Here is an 18,198-nt window from a genome sequence, read left to right on the forward strand (position 1 = left end):
CAAAACTACTATTTTGAATAAACCTTTTATAATGATGTAAAAATAATATATCAATGTCATTTTCTAAGTTTTAACTATTACTATTTCCCCCATCACAGGCAGGGTGCAGCATACAGATATAGACATAAAATCATTAAATTTACATTTCATCATGATTTTTTATCCAAAAAAAGTTATACACCATGTTAATAAAACAATAATTTGAAGAAGTTAGTATATACTAACTTAGTAGGAAATGTGAAAAATTGTTTTGGATTTTATAGAATGTCGCCAAATTTGCCCTGTGGCCCTTTATATTTCAATATTTATCTTATGCGGTAATGAATAATCTCTAACAAGCCCCAATTTTTGTTTTAGACAAGGGAAAATTTTAATGCAACAAGAGATAAAACAGAATCTCTAATGAAGAAAACATTAGAAATGAGGCAGACAGTAAGTCGTAAACAAGATACGTGTTTTTATAATCTTGTATATCCATTGTAATTGAGTTTTTTGCTTACAGAAGACGGTTGATGCCGGGAGTACGCAGACAAACAGCCGTGAGGGTTACCTGTTCCTAATGGAAAAAAGTGAGTGCATATAATCGTGCAGGGTATTAAGTTACCCCAGCTGTTTAAAAAAAATTATACTTCTGCAGGCTTATTGTTAACAAATAGATAATACATAAACAATAATAAATTAAGAAATTAATAATAAATAATAATAATTAATACAATTTAACCAAGTTATGAAAAACTGTGTCTGTGGGCCAAAGCTCAACAAAAAGCAGCTACTCAAACAGGCAGCATACAAAGACTTGCAAACCTATGTATCATATGGGCAATGAGAACAACTCCTACAAGTGCACTAGAAACTCTGCTAAACCTACCTCCACTGGAAATATTCATACAAGGAGAGGTTAGGAAAAGCTCATTTAGGCTCCAAAAAACAATTAAATTGGATAGGAACTAAACAATTCGGGCATACAACTTTAGTTGACAAAATCGGACACCCATTCTTTGAAATGGGGAACAATCTTCACAACATCCTACAAAGTCTCAATGGACTGTAAAGGAAAGGAAGAACACAGGAGAGCATCAGACACAATGATAAGGTATACAGATGGCTCCAAAATCAGGCGATTTCTGTACAAGCCCAAAACATGAGCAATCAAACTCATTAGGGAAGTACACTTTGGTCTTTCAAGCGGAAATACATGCCATCAATGCTTGTGTCCTGGAAAATCTTAAAAGACTGACAGAAAAATCCTCATAAGATCTGATAGCCAAGCAGCCATTAAAACATTAGTATGTAAAAGAATCACATCAAAATTAGTCAGTGAATGCATCCAAAATCTCCAAAACCTGGGCAAACACAACCTGATGATATCTTGGGTGCCAGGACACAGAGGAATTTTGGGTAATGAGAAAGCAGACAAACTGGCCAGAGGAGGATTTGCAAGACCATACAAAGGCCCTGAACCTATACTTGGGATAACAAAAACAAATATAGAATCCTCCATCGCAGAATTGATCCAAACAAAACAAAAGGAGAAGTGGATAATCTCTAGCGGTGCTAGACATAGTAAACTTATGATGAAACGACCCTCACCAAGACTGGCAAAATCACTGCTGCAACTGGAGAGGGCTAAACTCAGAGTAGTGATAGGACTACTAACCGATCACTGGCATCTGAGAAAACATCTACACAACATGGGCATATACAATGAAGATCCCATCTACAAATTAAGTAATGAGGAGGAGGAAACAGCCACCCATACCATCTTCGAATGCGAAGCAACAGCTCAATGGAGATTCAACCTAACATACGAAAAAACTTTGCTTATGCCTTGTCTTTTCCTCTCCCATATGTAGTAATCTGAGCTTGCATAAGCCAACCTACTAACAGAGGACATGTTCTCCTTTCTTCTTATTCCTGGCAATATGCATAGGCTTTCTGCTACTGTGAGTACAGTGTCTAGTCAACAGTCTAACTATCATTCTAATTCTAACACATCTCAGGTTCTGATGTTAGTTTCTGCAGTGGTCCTTTGATGAACTTTTTCCTTTTATCCATTTTTTGATGGATCTAAGTTTTTGGAGATTTCGTCTTCCTCAAAAGGGTTCAGTGCCAATAGTTGCCCTCATTGAAATTTCCTTGGCCCTCATACCCAAACAAGGATGTTTTTGTTGTTGCCCCCCAATGTTAAGCCAGGGGCATACTTTTTTTTAAATGGCAGGTGCCACTGTGACTATAAATCTCAGTCCTAGATGTCTTCATCGAAGAACTTTCCTTGGCCAATTTATCATTCTCTTCCTCACTCTCTGCCCTATATGCCCTTGAACCCAGACAATGATAATTTTGTTGTTTTCCCCAATGTTTGACAGAGATAGACCGAAGAGTCCTTCTTTAATCTTCCCTACGCCAGGAAACTTCCCCCAGGCTCAAAAAAAAATTATATTAGTAAATTATATAATACGAATAAATTAGGAAGTACCAGAAAACAATTAGTAGGTTTAGATATCCATAATTGACCGAAAAGAGTATTAAAATAAATGGTAAAAAGTAACATTGCAAGTCATTCATGGTTTTTTTTTTTTTTTGAAACATGATTGTGCACTAACACTCCTCGAATGGACAACCCGTCCTTCCTAATAGATTATTTTTAAAAGAAAACAATGTGTTCAAATTTGCAAATTTTGCATGATTTAAGAAAAAAAGCTCTGATGTACAAAAGTACTCACTATACTCACTCTATCATAACCATTTGTTATAAATTACCCTCGACGACTCTCAAAGGTTAAAACAATGCAGTTTAATATAATAATCCATATAACATAAAAATTGTATCATTTTCAGAAGCATTCGGGACAACCACCTGGACCAAGCAATATTGTACATACCAAAAAGACACTAAAGAATTCTGTATGATCCCTTACAACCAAATGTCAGGCAAATTTGTAAGTATCAATTATATTATGTTTAAATTTGAAATGAGTTAAGTTTTAAATTAACCGGTGTGTTTTTATAATTGAGAATGCTGCGGAAAAAATGATTTTGGCATCCTGTGTTAGGCGAATGTCAGATTCAATTGAGAAGAGGTTCTGTTTTGATCTCACACCATCTGATAGGTGAGTGTTGTATAGTTTTCAATATTTCACATATTTTCATTTATTTTTGGCCTGATCTTTTTTAAATTTTTAAATTTCAACATTATTGTGTAGCAGTAATGACCCGAGGACTGCTTATACTAATTTATAACTACTTTGTTTAGAGCTGGAGTAGTTTATACATTGCAAGCTCTTTCTGAAGAAGATCGTAAACAGTGGATGGATGTAATGGACGGGAAAGAACCGGTGAGTTGTTTTCTTGAATATTTAGACTTTAATTCGATGTAATCATTAATAAATTAATATTATGACAAAAAATTGTTCTCTTGATATTCGATTTGATGAGTCTCATGTTTTGCATTTCCCCCATATCAAAAAAAGGGACAAAGTTAAGTCAAACAACATTAGCAGCAGGTAGAGTTGCTTTAACACATCTGACAACTTTATTTTTGACAAAAAGCATGCCCTATTATCAACCCTTAGAATACATCTGAATAGAAACTTTTTCTTAATTATTTTCTAGTTTAATTTTAATCTTTGTAAGTACTTAATTCAATGTACTATAGACTATATACCAATTGTATTTCATTCCATTTTTGATAATGTTTTAAAACAAAAATTTGTTTTAGTAAACATAATTCAATTCGTAAAACTAGTTTATTTATAATTTATTTGTTGTCCTTCTTTATTCTTAACAAGCATTTTACCCAAATGTGCATGGCAATCATGCACATTAAATATACATATAAAATCCATTATTTTTAACATTTTTGTTTTTTGTTTTAGATGTATAGTGTGCCAGGTGGAATAAAACCCGTTAACAAGACTGAGGATCGTGTGTTAGATGAACTAGGTTTTAATTTTGTAACAAGATGTATAGAAGTTTTGGATGAAAGAGGTATATAGTACTAAATTGAAATAGTTCAAATTCAGTCTTTTAATTTGGTTTGGTTTTTAAGGGTTGGAAGAACAAGGGCTTTATAGAGTCGTGGGCGTAACTTCAAAAGTGACAAGACTATTGCAACTGGCACTCGACAAAAAGAAAACGGACAAATTGTTCGAAGACAACAGTGAATGGGAAACAAAAACTATCACTTCAGCTCTTAAAACATATTTGAGGAGTTTGTCTGAACCAATCATGACTTTTAAATTCCACAACAGTTTTATAAATGCTGCAAGTATGTCAAAGTTAATATAAAAGTATCTATAAATTGTGGAAGCATATAATCAATCTTTTTCTGTCTCTCTCCCCCTCTCTTCTCTTCTCTTCTCTCTTCNGGCCCCCTCTCTTCTCTTTCTGTCTCTTGCTCCTGCCCTCCCTCCCCTCACAAACAATCAAATCTCTTGTTACATTTGTATTTTAAAAAAGTGTCCTTAAACCAGAATATGTTTTCAGAGCTAGAGACACAAGCGAAAAGAGTAAATGAAGTCCATTCTTTGGTTCATAGACTACCAAAACCTAATTATGATATGCTAGAAATATTAATAAGGCATCTAAGTCAGTAAGTAGTTATGTCTGCAAAAATTACAAAAATGTACAATAATAGAGCATAGATTTATATCACTATTTTTCTAATTTTAGTGTAGCTGCTCATTCCGATAAGAATTTAATGACTGTAAGCAACCTAGGAGTTTGTTTTGGACCTACATTACTTCGTCCTGAAGAAGAAACAGTAGCGGCTATTATGGATATAAAATTTTGCAACGTAGTGGTAGAAATTCTAATAGAAAATTATAATAAGGTAAGTGAGTAATCAGTTAAATACGTGTTATTGTGCGTGTTTATGTCAAGCTTTTTCTGTCGTCATTTCATGTTATTTTATAATAGCACATGTGTGCTATTCGTTTGTGTATGTGTATAGATAGATTTATGTATAGATTTATTTATATTCTCCTAATGTGATCACTCCATAACACTGGGCTAGTAGACTGTTAATACTATTAGCAACAAATTAGTTTTATTATAACAATTTTTCTTTTGTGTTTGTGAGGATCTGTGATCTGGTTTCTATCTAGTTTCTCAGTCAGTACCTTCAAATTGACTTTGATAAATTTTTTTTACTATTATTTATAATATTTTTCATCACTAAATTTTATTTTGCTTAAAGGTTTTATTCCATTAATAGTTTTGGCTTTACAAGGTTTAAAGTTGATAGATTTTAAGGCTTTTCGGCACATTTGCCTCAGTCACTGTCATTTTTATTTGAAACAAAAACTTAATATCAATAATATTAAAAAATAGCAATAACTATGAAAAAGTACCAAAAATGTAGCATGAAATGTATACCTTTTTAAAAATAGTTTACACTTACGCAGATGATGCCGCAATTTTGTTTTCTAACCCAAATCTATCCTAGCAACCCCCAACATCCAAGAACATCTTGAGTTGAGACTAGACAAAGTCCATGAAATGGAGGACAAGACTGAATTAGGAAAACTACATCAGCAAGGATCTACCAATTTTCACTGTCGGATACTTCAATCCCCGCACAACTTAAGGGGCAATTTAACAGACAACTTGGACAAGCTGATAATAAGCGAAGTTTTGGTTGCTTCCTCCTTTTTGTTTCACCTGAAGCCCTGCCCCCATTTGGCCAAGTGATGATCTCCCATTTTGCTCCATTCCCATTATCAAACGCCTATACCTCAGGTCCCAGCATCACCATTAATTGTTAGACAAATGAGGTGATCACAGAGCCGTTCCCTCCACTATAAAGGGACACAATAAGGATCTACTGATTTTCACTCAACTCAGATAGCTAGACGTGGAATCCCCCTACACGACTAAGAGACAACTAATAGATGACTTGGACAAGATGATGATAAGCAATGTTTTGGTTGCTTCTTTTCTCCTTGCTTCACCTAAAGCCCTTGCCTCCCTTTGGCCAAGTGACAATCTCCCATCTAGCAGAGTTCCCTTTACCAGACTCCTACATCCCAGGTCCCAGTATCACCATGTCCCTTTACGCTCACGACGTGATCTTGTTTAAACACTCTTGCTGCTCTTGGGAATGCTGCATGGCCGTGCACAAATCAAGCAATGCAGTGTGCAACTCAAGCCATAATAAAGAAAGATTAATAGGGTGAAACATTTCACTATCCGTAATGACCTCCAATTCCTAAATTCCTTTTGCCAATGAACTGATCTGATCTTCCAAAAGTTACACTCCAATCTATTGATTCATCCTAACCCTACTGCCCAAGATTCTTTCCCCTTCTGAGAACCCACCATAAATGATGTTAGTGTTGAGACCTCCCTGTGTCCTTTGGGTGCAGTGCTGGCCATAATGTCATTGTCATGACTGGGAGAAAAAACGTACGCACATTGTATTTTGTAATATATATTTTCATATGTGCAGGCTATAAATAAATTATATAAATTAATATAACATAATAAAACTACAAAAATATAGCAAATAAGAAAAATTAAATGATTAAAGGGGTCTAAATTTCAGGAAACTTAGTATATGTTGATTGTTATTGGAGCTCGTACCCTTTGACTAATAAAGTAAAATAAAATACTAGGTAAAGAGAAAAGTTTCAGTGGTTGTTCATTTATTATACCATTTTTTAATACCATTAGTGAACATTCTAGTTACATAGGGCATAATAACAAGAGGGTAGGCAATGTGTCAGTTCATAAAGAAAAAATTGTCTTGAACAGGTCGATACTAGGTTGGCCAAGGCAGCTCATAAAATTTGCACTTTATTCAGTGATGAAACAATAAGAGAGCTCAATGCCCAAAAGTGGTTCAAAAAGTTGACCTCTGGGAATGAGAGAATTGAAGATGAACCGCGGTCTGGTTGACCTTTTGTCTTGAATGATGATGAATTGAGAGAAGATACAAAACTTGATTTGAGACAAACATGTCAGGTGCTTGCCAAAGTGTTCAACGTAAGTGATGATTCATTAAATTCACTATTTTTCATGGTCCGCTTGACCAATTAATTTCACTCAATTAATTAAAGTTTTAAGTTGAGATAAAAAAGTCAGTGTCACGAGCGGAATTCGAACCCACGACCTTCGGCTAAATACGCCGCTACTCCGTGGCCATTTCACTTGTCGCCGAGAATCAAATAGATTACACGACATTTGAAAAATGGCAAAAAGGAGGGAAAATTCAAAAGGTGCGGTTGAGGTGGGAAGTTAGTTCCCGAGTGGATCAAAGTCACGATAGCTCAAGTGGTAGAGTAGCGGCGTATTTAGCCGAAGGTCATGGGTTCGAATCCCGCTCGTGGCACTGACTTTTTTATCTCAACTAAAACCTTAATTAATTGAGTAAGTGATGATTTTTTTAGTTTATATCGACTTAGAAAGACGAGTAAGCTGAGCAAATGGGTTCCTCATAAATTTACCAATGGTAACAAGCTTCAGTGTCTAAATATTTGCCTTTTCTTGCATTCATGGTTAGTAGAGAAGTTTTTGAGCGCATTGCCATATACGACAAAAAATAGAACCTGTATAACCAGGAGGCCTATTATTGGCTACCACCAAATGACCCTGTCCCATTGATGCAAAAACCAAATATTTGCCAAAAAAGTGATTCTTTCGGTTTGATGGAGTACACCAGGCAGTGTGCATTTTCAACTCCTGCCACATGGCCAGTCCATCACTGTAGAAATCTACTCAAGCCAACTGCAATAAGTATCTCTTGCCCTGACCCAGAAAAAAACCTACTCTGATGAACAGAAAAGATGTGATTTTTCACCAGGACAATGCGAGATCTCAGACAGAACAACAAAGGATGTGGTAATGTAGTTTGGTTGGGAACTCCTGCCACACCCATGGTTTTCTCCAGACCTAGCCCCATCTGACTTTCAGCTTCCCTTAACAATGGATGATCATATGTGCAATCGGGAGTTCGATAATCGCCAACAGCTGGAAAATGAGTTAAGCCCTTTAAACTTGCATGAACATTTCTGGTTATCTGGTACATAACATAAAGATAACAGAAGTTTGAAATTTTATAACTACACGGTATTATCTCTTTTATTTTTTTCAGAACCGTGGTACACAACACTCTTCATGGCCAATTCTATCTATTCAAAACCTTTGAAGACTAAATGGAATACAACACATATTAATCTGCATTTGTGCTCAATACATGGAATCTTTACTTATTTACACACTGAAATCAACGTCCTTGATTAATTACCTACACAATAACACAGACTTTAAACAGTTACAAAATACAGACAAACTGATGACAAACGAAGTGCTGTAATTGTTCTAAGATGGATGATTTCATTACACAGTACATATTATAAGTTATATTCTTTTACCTCTGGCTAATTATGTTTAATGTATTTCATTGTATGTTTTTAACCGGTTTGATCTTTTAATTAGTTACTAAACTATTTTTCAAGCTATTGTGAACTTTTAGGCCTTTAGATCTAATTAAAGGTGGAATGCTGCTTTTAACTCTTTTCACCAGGTGTTACATCATTCTTTATGTTTTATACGGTGATGTGTTCAGAAATATGGGCAATTGTGGTGCATGCTGTAGATTAGAATTGTATTGTGTCTTTATCTCCTTTTTTTTGTTTTTTCCTCTACTGTCATCTTCCTTCTCAATATGCAAATTAAAAGGGTTTGGACACGTGGGTTTATTGTGTTTCTATTAGGTGTGAACTCATTTTTTTATATTATTCTATTAATCTAGTTGAATCTAGGCATAGAGCTATTAATAATTTCATTTGCAGGTTTTTCAAAACTATGGTGGTCAACAGGTTGAATGCTAATTGCCTGGATATCACTTCCATATTTTATTGGGACTATAAGAATCATACAAAAATTGATTTGTATTAACAGAATTATTCGCCGAACTTCATCGAAGTTCTAGTATTTTTAAAGTGCAATGTATTCTGCACTTATTTTTAATTTTAAGCGGTTTATAACTGGCAAGATTATTTTATAGTTAACCTTTTTTGACATTTTATGACAATAGCATTATGGCCTGCTATTTTAACTATTTTTATTTATTCAAGTTTTCCCTGACATTTTACAAGTACATTTTAAACGTATTTCTATTACACTTACCAATTTAAATGTAATATAGTAACTGTAAGAAACTGGTGGAGTAAAACATACAAAATTTAAATTTTCGAACATATTGCAGCTTTAGTTAAATTAAGTGATTAATTATATACATGTATAATAAATTATATTTCAACAAGTTCACACTAGTCTTTTAAATCAATATTCCTTTCATGGTGTGAGCTGTTCAAGTAAAACTGAATCATAACAGTTTAACAGATTTTAGTGACAAAGGCAGCATTCAAAAACGTATGGTATTAAATTATGGTGTTTCTGTTGCCAGCTAACAATGGTAACAACTCAATCTACCTTTTCCTTTTAATAAAATCAGTATTTAAAATTTTTAACAATGTTTCAAATTTCAATATCCAATTTTTCATTGTACACATTATTTATATTTTTAGTTGCGTAATTTTTTAGTCCTGCTTTTAAGAAAAGGGTAGTTTGGAATTTTACCAGTGCGAGCAGGTCAAATAAAGAAAGTTTGGCTTTTCATTTGTCATTGCTTTATAATATACATCAGCAGATATTCTCAAAACTTATATTCTGATTAAATTAGAACACTCAATTACCCTCATATTGCTAGGTTTGTCCCATATCTTTATCAATATCATTTCGGTTCATTTTAACAGCATGAAAAACACCTATTTAACATATTCTTTAAGCCTTTAGGATTGTTTTGTATGGGGAAAATATTAAAATTGTATCGAAATAAAATTTAGTAGATTACTACCACCATTCAAACCTGTGACCCAGTTTTTATAAATTACATTAAAATATGCTTATTAACCCTCAAGACTACAGTTACATCTATGAGCTGCATACGGGATAAATAGCTAGTTTTGGCACAACTTGGTTTCTCGCTAGTCCAAGTAGTTTAATGTATAAATTATCCTTTTAATGAGCATTCTTGCTACAGCTCTAAACTACTTGTATTAACATCACTATTGAGTCATGTAGTGTTCATAATAACAATACAAACTAAGTGTAACCTGACAATAGGAACCACATAAGTGAGAAAATAAAGTTATAAATAAAAGTGATAATTATAATATAAAACCATAAACTATTTGTAAATTATTTAATAACTAACACACCGGATTAGTCAGTTTGATTGAAGCAAGAAGTAAGATGTGATGTTTGGCGCGAGAGCTGTTGTATCCTCCCATTCTGTATCTATAGCAGACTGGTGCTATTCTGCCTTGGTCTTGCAGATCCTCTAGCAGTTTGATTCTTCATTGCACCAAATTCCTTTGTGCCCTGACACTCAACATGTGTGAGTAGTATGGAGCTCTACTTGCAAGTAGGTTGTGAGCTTGGTGGAGCTGGGAGGGTAGTACGCGGGACAGTTTGCCTACAGTTCTGTAAAAATCGAACCCCATTAGGCAAACCAAGGCTTCATATTTTGTTATTTATTAATTAATTCTGTACATACTTATATCCTACCGTTTGGCTAACGTCGAGGAAAGGGTTCACAGTGTTTTGAACAAATTACATGAAATTTTGAATCCCCGCTCCTTCCACGAAACCATGTCTGTTTAAACAGCTGCCACGGATCAATCAAACATTCTTACCCCTGTCTCATCTCTTGATCGATTCACAGTCAAACGGTTACGATGCTCGTTCAACATCAATTCTTTCGTACCGTAGGTCACGTATAGTTTAAGGTCTTTCCATATTTATCTGGAATTTTGTTAGTATAGATTGATCGACTCTGGCTGGAGAGACTACACGGTCCTGAATGTTCGACATATCGTCTTTTAACAGATGTTATTGACAACCGATATTATGTTTTTATTAAAAATAATGCCTGTGTATGGACCCCTGATGCCTGTAAAGCAAATATACTGAAGATAAGTCAATGGACAAAATTTATTTTTTAAATTTTCTAATTTTTATCGTTTTTTACTATCTCAGAAAATGGATAAAGAAAATAGAAAATCTTAAATCAATTTTTCATACAGTGGGCAAGGGTTAAGGTATGGCCAGAAGCCATGTAGACATTTCTCGTTAGTGTGGATAGCATGCTTAAGATGTACGATGTTATATTGGAAGAAAATCAGGTACTGGTCAATTCTTTTTCTTTCTAATTTTCTTCCAATCTTTAATCTGAGGTCGATACTATACTCGACAATTTAACAAGTCAGGTCATCTCAACAATCACTAAGATGTTCGGGGTGTGTAATTTACTACGCTCTTTGAGATCTATTGCATTCCCCGTGCTGTACCTAGGGCTCACCGGTGAGTCCTAGTGCATCAAGAAATTTGATTGGTAGGTTTGGTTTCAGTAGTTGAATTTCTTCTTCGTTGTACATCCCAAAACACTTCCTCCTGCGGGCAATGTGGTGTCACAGTTTGTTATTAGGTTTTATGAGTATCTCCTCTGCTTCTTTGCTTAATGTACTTGCCATGTACCATTCTTCTTCAGATGTCCTTTGAGCCTGCAGTGTCCTGTTAAGAATCCTGTCAAGATTCAAAGTTTTTGCCTGCTTCCTTTGATGTATTCTGTTGTTTCTTTCTTTCCAAAATTTTCTGGAAGGTTCATGGATAGGATACGTCCAATGAGTGAATTCCATTGTTTCCTCATTTTCATTTTGTCTATGATACTTATTGATAGTGTGAATCCCTATGCCTCAAAAGAGCTCAGGACCTATCACTTATATGGTAGCCCCATTCCTTGCAAGGGCGTCCATTCTCTCATTGCCCTCTCCCATATGTCCTGGACCCAGTAGAGGGTGACTTAATTTTGCATGCCTAATTTATTTAGCTTAGTTTTGCAATGCAGCACCATATTCGACATGATGGCTATATTCTTGTTTTTGTACCCTTTGTTCAGATTGAACTGGGTACATCTTTTAGTTGAGTAGACTTCAGCCTGGAAGATACTCGTGTATCTCCCTTCTGAGTATTTGGTTCCAGGACCGAACACTCCTCTATTCCTCCTGCATTCTAGATCCATGTGTGGTTGAAACAAACCGAAAAATAATGATTATGACAACGGCAAATCACACTGTGAAACATTATTCGTGAAATGTGATAGTAAAGAATCCTGTTTTATGTCCTGTGTATCTTGTCTTCAGATTCATCCGTTTTATGGCAATAGCTAATATTGAACATTAAATTGAAATCGTCAACACCAGGAGTATTGGGTACATCCATTCAATAAATGTAGATAATATAATATAATAATAATAGGCCACTTTTAAGTGAATTAAAACAATGTAATGATAAAATACACTTCCATCAACTTTACCATTTCATCCAATAATTTGTCAGATTACTCTATCCATATATTTATTTATTCTTTTTAAAATTAAATAGAGGCTAGATTCTCTACATCACCTCAAAAATAATAATAATAATGCATATCGTTGTAATGTTTGAATCCGGGACTCACAAAACAATGCCAAGCAATGTCTGTCTGTTACTGGAGCAGACTGGAACAAATAAAACTTTTCATTTGGCCAGTGTAGTTTATTCTTATTTGAACTTATACTAAAACAGTGACGGTTTATATGGCTGCCCCAGTTGTTTTGAATAATCCAGTGTGTTTCGGACCTTAGCATTTTTTCTTGCTTCCTCTTGTTTTGTTCAAGAATAATTTATCCTATTTTTATAATTTTTGTCATTTATCTTTTTTTTATTTTATTAACACTGTATCTTGGTAAGTAAGACTAAATCGAACTAAGCTTATAAAGAGTTGTCAACAGTTTGGTCAATAATTATGTTTGGGTCTACGTATTAATTTTTGGCTGTTTATGAAGTGTCATTTTTTAACATAAATATCCTAACATAAATTGTGATAGATACACACATTTTTGTGTTTGACCATTGTCATCGATGTCATCAATTTTGCATTACCAGGGACTGCGCATGGGTTGTGTTAAGTTAGGAACCATTAGGTTATGTAGGGTTAGGATAAGGATTAGAAATGATTAGGTTAGATTAGGTAAAATGAGGGTTAGGATTAGAAAGGGGTTAGGGTTAGGGTTTGGGACAGGTTAGGTTGCATATTCATGATTTTATGTTTTTTCATGAAGCAGAGAAAATACATGAGAGTTTTACAAAGAATGCCCAGATAGAATTTTTTAGTGAGTACTGACCCTGGTGATCCAAGTATAGGCACTGGGGATTTTTTTCCACCTTCAGTTGATATCTATGTTGATCATATTTCTCCGTTTAATAGGTTCTATTGATAATATTAAAAATTAGGAAGGATTGGATGATAGTTCGGTCATAAAGGATATTGATTCATTTTCATTTTATGCATCATAATAATAGAATTGCTAGTTTAAATAATTGTATAAATTTATCAATACATTTAAAAAAATTAATTTAATAATGTAAACACATAAGTGTTCATGCCAGTAAGTTGTCCTAGCTATTCTAATAAAATGTACAAAGGGTGCGATTTTTAATTTTCAATCTTTCATTTGTTGAAATACAGTTGTGATAGCTATTAAGAAGGTCAGTGCAAGAGCGAATCTTTTGTTTCCTTTTGACTGAGTGTTAGTTGAACATGGTATTATATTGAAGAAAAGAAATTATGACAGTCAAGATTTTGCTTGACTCCACTCTGACTTCCTCAGTGCCCGATTTGAGCAGGTTAAGGCTGGCACAAAATGGGAACTGTCTCATCAAGCGGTAAGTATTATGAAACCACTTTTTAATAGTTTATTTGTTTCAATCATTCAATTTGTTGCTTTTTGCTTACAATGATTTTAACCCAAGTCTCCATTTATATTACCATTAATGGCTCCATTGTCCACTACATTAGTATTAATAGTGTTTTTTCACTATATTTAATGCCGATGAGCCTGTACTGTAATTAGTGCAACTTGATGGTTAGGGTTGCTTTAGACTTTTCACAGAATCACAGATCACGTAACCTAATTTCCCAGCATTTTTTTTTTTTTTTTTACAAATAAATAAATATATCTTATGTATTATCCAGTGTGGAGTTTCACAGTAGGGTTCATTTTTTAATTGTATAACTATAACATAATATTTTAAGTAGATTTTATTGTCCTAGAACCAATCAAATTATTTTTCTTTATGCCTTAAATTGCAATATTTAAAATATATATATATTTTCAGGAGGCACTTTTGACACACACACTTTATACCCTATGCCATGATAAACATTTATTTTCTTTTTTCAGATATTCAAAACACCATATACCGAGTCAAATTTACAACCCCATTCTATAACTGTTGATTCTCCTCCTCGTCAACAATCCCAGCCTATTCCAAGAAAACCAGCGTCGGCAGGGACTGCTCACGTTAGTATTACATTCTGCCTCTATTTTTAATTACTTAAATGTTATTAAAAATGTATACTTTTACAGGTGAGACCATTTTACGATGTTGGTGGAAACCTAAGCAATTCTTTACATAATGTAGCTACACGAAATGCTGTGCCTAGAGGGCAGTTTCAAGGTTTCCAACCAGGAAGAAGAGGCAGTTTTGGTAGAGTTGCTAATGCTGTTGCTGCATATTCCGAAGGAAATCTCCATCTGATATCTTCAGCACATCAGACCCACCCCATTTATGCCAGTCCACCTACAACCAAGCATAATATATTACCACCAGCTATTTGTAATAGATTTTTTTGTAAATTTTATATTATCATTTTACTTCGTTTGAATAACATTTATATATTTTACAGTAAATTCAGATCAATTAAACAGTACGAGTAGCTCAAATGAAAGTGTTTCTTCATTGTGCTCTAGAGACTTGAGTAATCATAATTATGGTACTCCCCAGAAACGAAATTCAACTCATGCTCCAGAAATCTCCACAACCTACCAGTCTCGAATGCAATATCAAACTGGGTAACAATACATTCTGAGAATTGCATTTTATAAATGTTTTCAATGTTGGTTTTTAAATTTTTTTTCAGGCGTGTTCGGACGTTGTATGCTTGCTTAGGTGAAAATGATGGAGAGCTCTCTTTTGAGCCAAATCAAATAATTACCAATGGTGAGTTTCTTTTCTTGGTATGTTGACTTGGAGTCTCTCATACCATAATCATCACATGTGTCAATCAATCACACCAGGAAGAGAATTTTACATATTATTGTAAATGTCTCAAACTATTATTCATAGTCATTATTTTTCCATATTTTAACCTGCAAGAAAGCAACATGAATGCAATAATTATATGTTGCTATATATGCTAAAATATAAATTGGCACTTCACACCCCCCATATTTTCTCTACTTCATTGAAAAACAATGAATTATTTATATGAGACCCTAACCTGACCCAAATCTGATCCCTTATCCTTACCTAACCTAACACATCCCTAACCCTCACCTTAGATTTAGATTAGATCACTACGTCAAAATTATATTCAGCAGCATGGGTATCATATATATTGAAATACATAATTTATGTCTGAGCAACATTGCTTTTTTTTAACAAAATGAAACAAAGTTGATATAAATTCATTTCCTCAAAATTTTCACCTTCCAATGCCTCTGGTTTTTATTTTCAAAACTCACAAAAAGTAGTAATAACTTTAAAACGAATCCACCAATACTATGGATACTTAACCTTAATTCTATCCCTAACCCTACCTAATCTAACCATCTAACCTAACTCCTATCCATTCCTAACCCAACACAATTCACATGCTTTCCCTGGAAATGCGAAAGTGATATTTTTATTTGATAGACTAAAATATACTGAGTGTAATGGAAATGGTACTTTTATGAGAACTCTGAGGTCAACATGTTAAGCAAAGCTTATGTTCATTAAATAAATAGCTAATTTTTCTATTTGTTTATGTTAATTTTATTTTTAGTACGATCGTCTGTGGAGCCAGGTTGGCTTGAGGGGACCTTGAACGGTAAAAGTGGTCTCGTTCCAGAAAATTATGTCGAACCTCTCCTGTAATATATTTCTGGGTGTAGGCAATGTTTTTAAAATCTTATAACTAACATATCTCATCAGACTGATTAACATTACATTATGTAAACTAAGCAGTTTGGAAATTGTTAGGTTATAGATATCAGCTAACAGCTGAACATTTATCGCAGTCCATTTATTTAATTCCATGAACAGGTATTTGGTGGGATACATTATTTTCTACAGGGTATTTTACTTTTCAACCTTAAATTAGCTTTGCATTGAAAACATAACAACAATTTATTTGTGAGAAGAGAGAAAGTCCATTTATTAAAGTTATTAATTTTTTAAAAAAATTCATTTTTAAATCATGCAATAATTTTATAATTTTTCAATATACGGATTAATTGTATTTAAGTCAGAAGATAGTTGTAGATTAAATGTAATAACTGTCCTTCCCTGGTGTTGTGGATGAAGAGGGAGGATCGGCCATTGAGAAATATACACATTATACATAATGTAATATAATAATTGGAGAATAACCGTATAGTTTCATACTAGTCAGAGTGATGTCTATGTATACAATTTGTTTGATTGTTTATGCAAAGGAGTGGCTGGCAAAAATTGAAGCCACTTGAATTGTAAAGGTGTCAGTGTTCTCCTTTAATCAGTGTAATGTTATAATTGTGTAGTAAAATGTGTCCGACGTTCACTCGTTCACATTCTCCATTGATACCGACAAGAAAATGTAGTTTCACCATTAGAGTCAACAAGAAAAGTTACTTTATAATTAGTAATTTTTAACAAATGTTCATTTAGTCAACTGTAGCACAATAAATGTCTCTTCCATTTGATAAATTAATTATTATTATAGTAATAATTATATTGATCATTTTTCCCATGTGATGTGGTACTTAAAGAACATAAATCAATCATTTTTTTTTTAAATAATACATTTAAATATATGGAATTTATGCCATATTATGAGATTTCCTCTTGTGGGTGATAAACATTATTGTTATTTATCATTGTGGTTGCCCATCCTCACTGATTTTTTATTGGTTCAGACGTGTTTCGGCATTTCACCACCTTCAGTGTTTGGGTGATTTTTTTGGAGGGAAGTATATAGATTATAACATTCAAAAAGACCTCAACTTAATCCATGAAACACAACAACAAAGAACACTATACCTACACAGCCTCTCCCGCTGTACAAAAATCACCCAAACACTGAAGATGGCAAAATGCTGAAATGCGTCTGAACCAACAAAATTCAGCTGGGATAGGCAGGCCAAGATGATATGTAACTATCAAACAATAGATTTACCCTATCGATTGTTTTGTTTTATGATTAAAATAAACAAATCAAAATAAAATATCAATTGAATAAATTATAATGCTGCAACAGAAATTTCGTTTTTTTAATGTAAATAAATACAAAAATGATTATTAATTTATTCAGATTGCCTCAAAATGTAATCAAGATAATTTTAGAAATTGTCATACTTGTATGTTTTTTGGTAATTTTACATTACTGGTTTGTGGCGATATTAATGATAGTAATTTAAAAAAATATATATATATATTATATGCATATATACTGTATAGTATAAAAGCACTACAGTATCACTGTAAAAACCAATTTAAAATATTCTAAAACAGTATTTTTAATAAATGTGTACTAATCCCAAAATAGATATGTGCTGTTAAAATGCGCATTTATATTTTTCCATATAATACGAGATGTGTAGGAATTAAATGTGATTTTAAAAAGTTGGAACTGATTGTTCCAACATGCTTTGGCCTGATGCATTATTTATGAAATTGTTGGTGCAAATAACTATTGGGACCAGTTCAGTATGTTCATGAAATGTGGTTATATTATTTTTTCTCTATCCCCTCTTCTCTCTCTCTCTCTCTCTCTCTCTCTCTCTCTCTCTCTCTCTCTGTATCTCTCTCTCTCTCTCTCCCTCTCTCTCTCTCCCTCTCTCTCTCCCCTCTCTCTCCTTCTCTCTCTCACTCTCTTTCAATTTTGTAGGAGTGATGTGTATAATCACATTTCATGGTCTCTTTAGAATGTACCACTGTCACATTGAGTGTAAGCATTGATTCCTTTCATTGCCTATACTGATTTTGATATTTTGCAACTAAAACACCAATTCATACAATTAAGTCAGTTTGTATGCGAAATGTTTTACAAAATGAACGCTATTTAGAACT

At 33.7% G+C, this 18,198-nt stretch overlaps 1 protein-coding gene across 1 annotated transcript in view; it reads left to right on the forward strand.

The window, feature by feature from the left end:
- Positions 1-17,358, forward strand: part of LOC106666578 (rho GTPase-activating protein 26) — a 179,710-nt gene extending 162,352 nt beyond the window's left edge. Inside the window, exons 7-20 of the mRNA XM_024230108.1 lie at positions 358-432; positions 503-569; positions 2,839-2,939; positions 3,016-3,110; positions 3,254-3,335; positions 3,876-3,987; positions 4,049-4,267; positions 4,486-4,591; positions 4,672-4,831; positions 14,289-14,408; positions 14,475-14,724; positions 14,795-14,960; positions 15,029-15,108; positions 15,935-17,358. Of these exons, the coding sequence (XP_024085876.1) occupies positions 358-432; positions 503-569; positions 2,839-2,939; positions 3,016-3,110; positions 3,254-3,335; positions 3,876-3,987; positions 4,049-4,267; positions 4,486-4,591; positions 4,672-4,831; positions 14,289-14,408; positions 14,475-14,724; positions 14,795-14,960; positions 15,029-15,108; positions 15,935-16,026 (1,725 nt within the window). The 3' untranslated portion in view covers positions 16,027-17,358. The remainder of the gene's footprint in view (positions 1-357; positions 433-502; positions 570-2,838; positions 2,940-3,015; positions 3,111-3,253; positions 3,336-3,875; positions 3,988-4,048; positions 4,268-4,485; positions 4,592-4,671; positions 4,832-14,288; positions 14,409-14,474; positions 14,725-14,794; positions 14,961-15,028; positions 15,109-15,934) is intronic.
- The last annotated feature ends 840 nt before the right edge of the window (positions 17,359-18,198 follow it).

The sequence above is a fragment of the Cimex lectularius genome, unplaced genomic scaffold (genome assembly GCF_000648675.2).
Source record: "Cimex lectularius strain Harlan isolate CLEC.00 unplaced genomic scaffold, Clec_2.1 scaffold56, whole genome shotgun sequence".
Taxonomy (NCBI): domain Eukaryota; kingdom Metazoa; phylum Arthropoda; class Insecta; order Hemiptera; family Cimicidae; genus Cimex; species Cimex lectularius.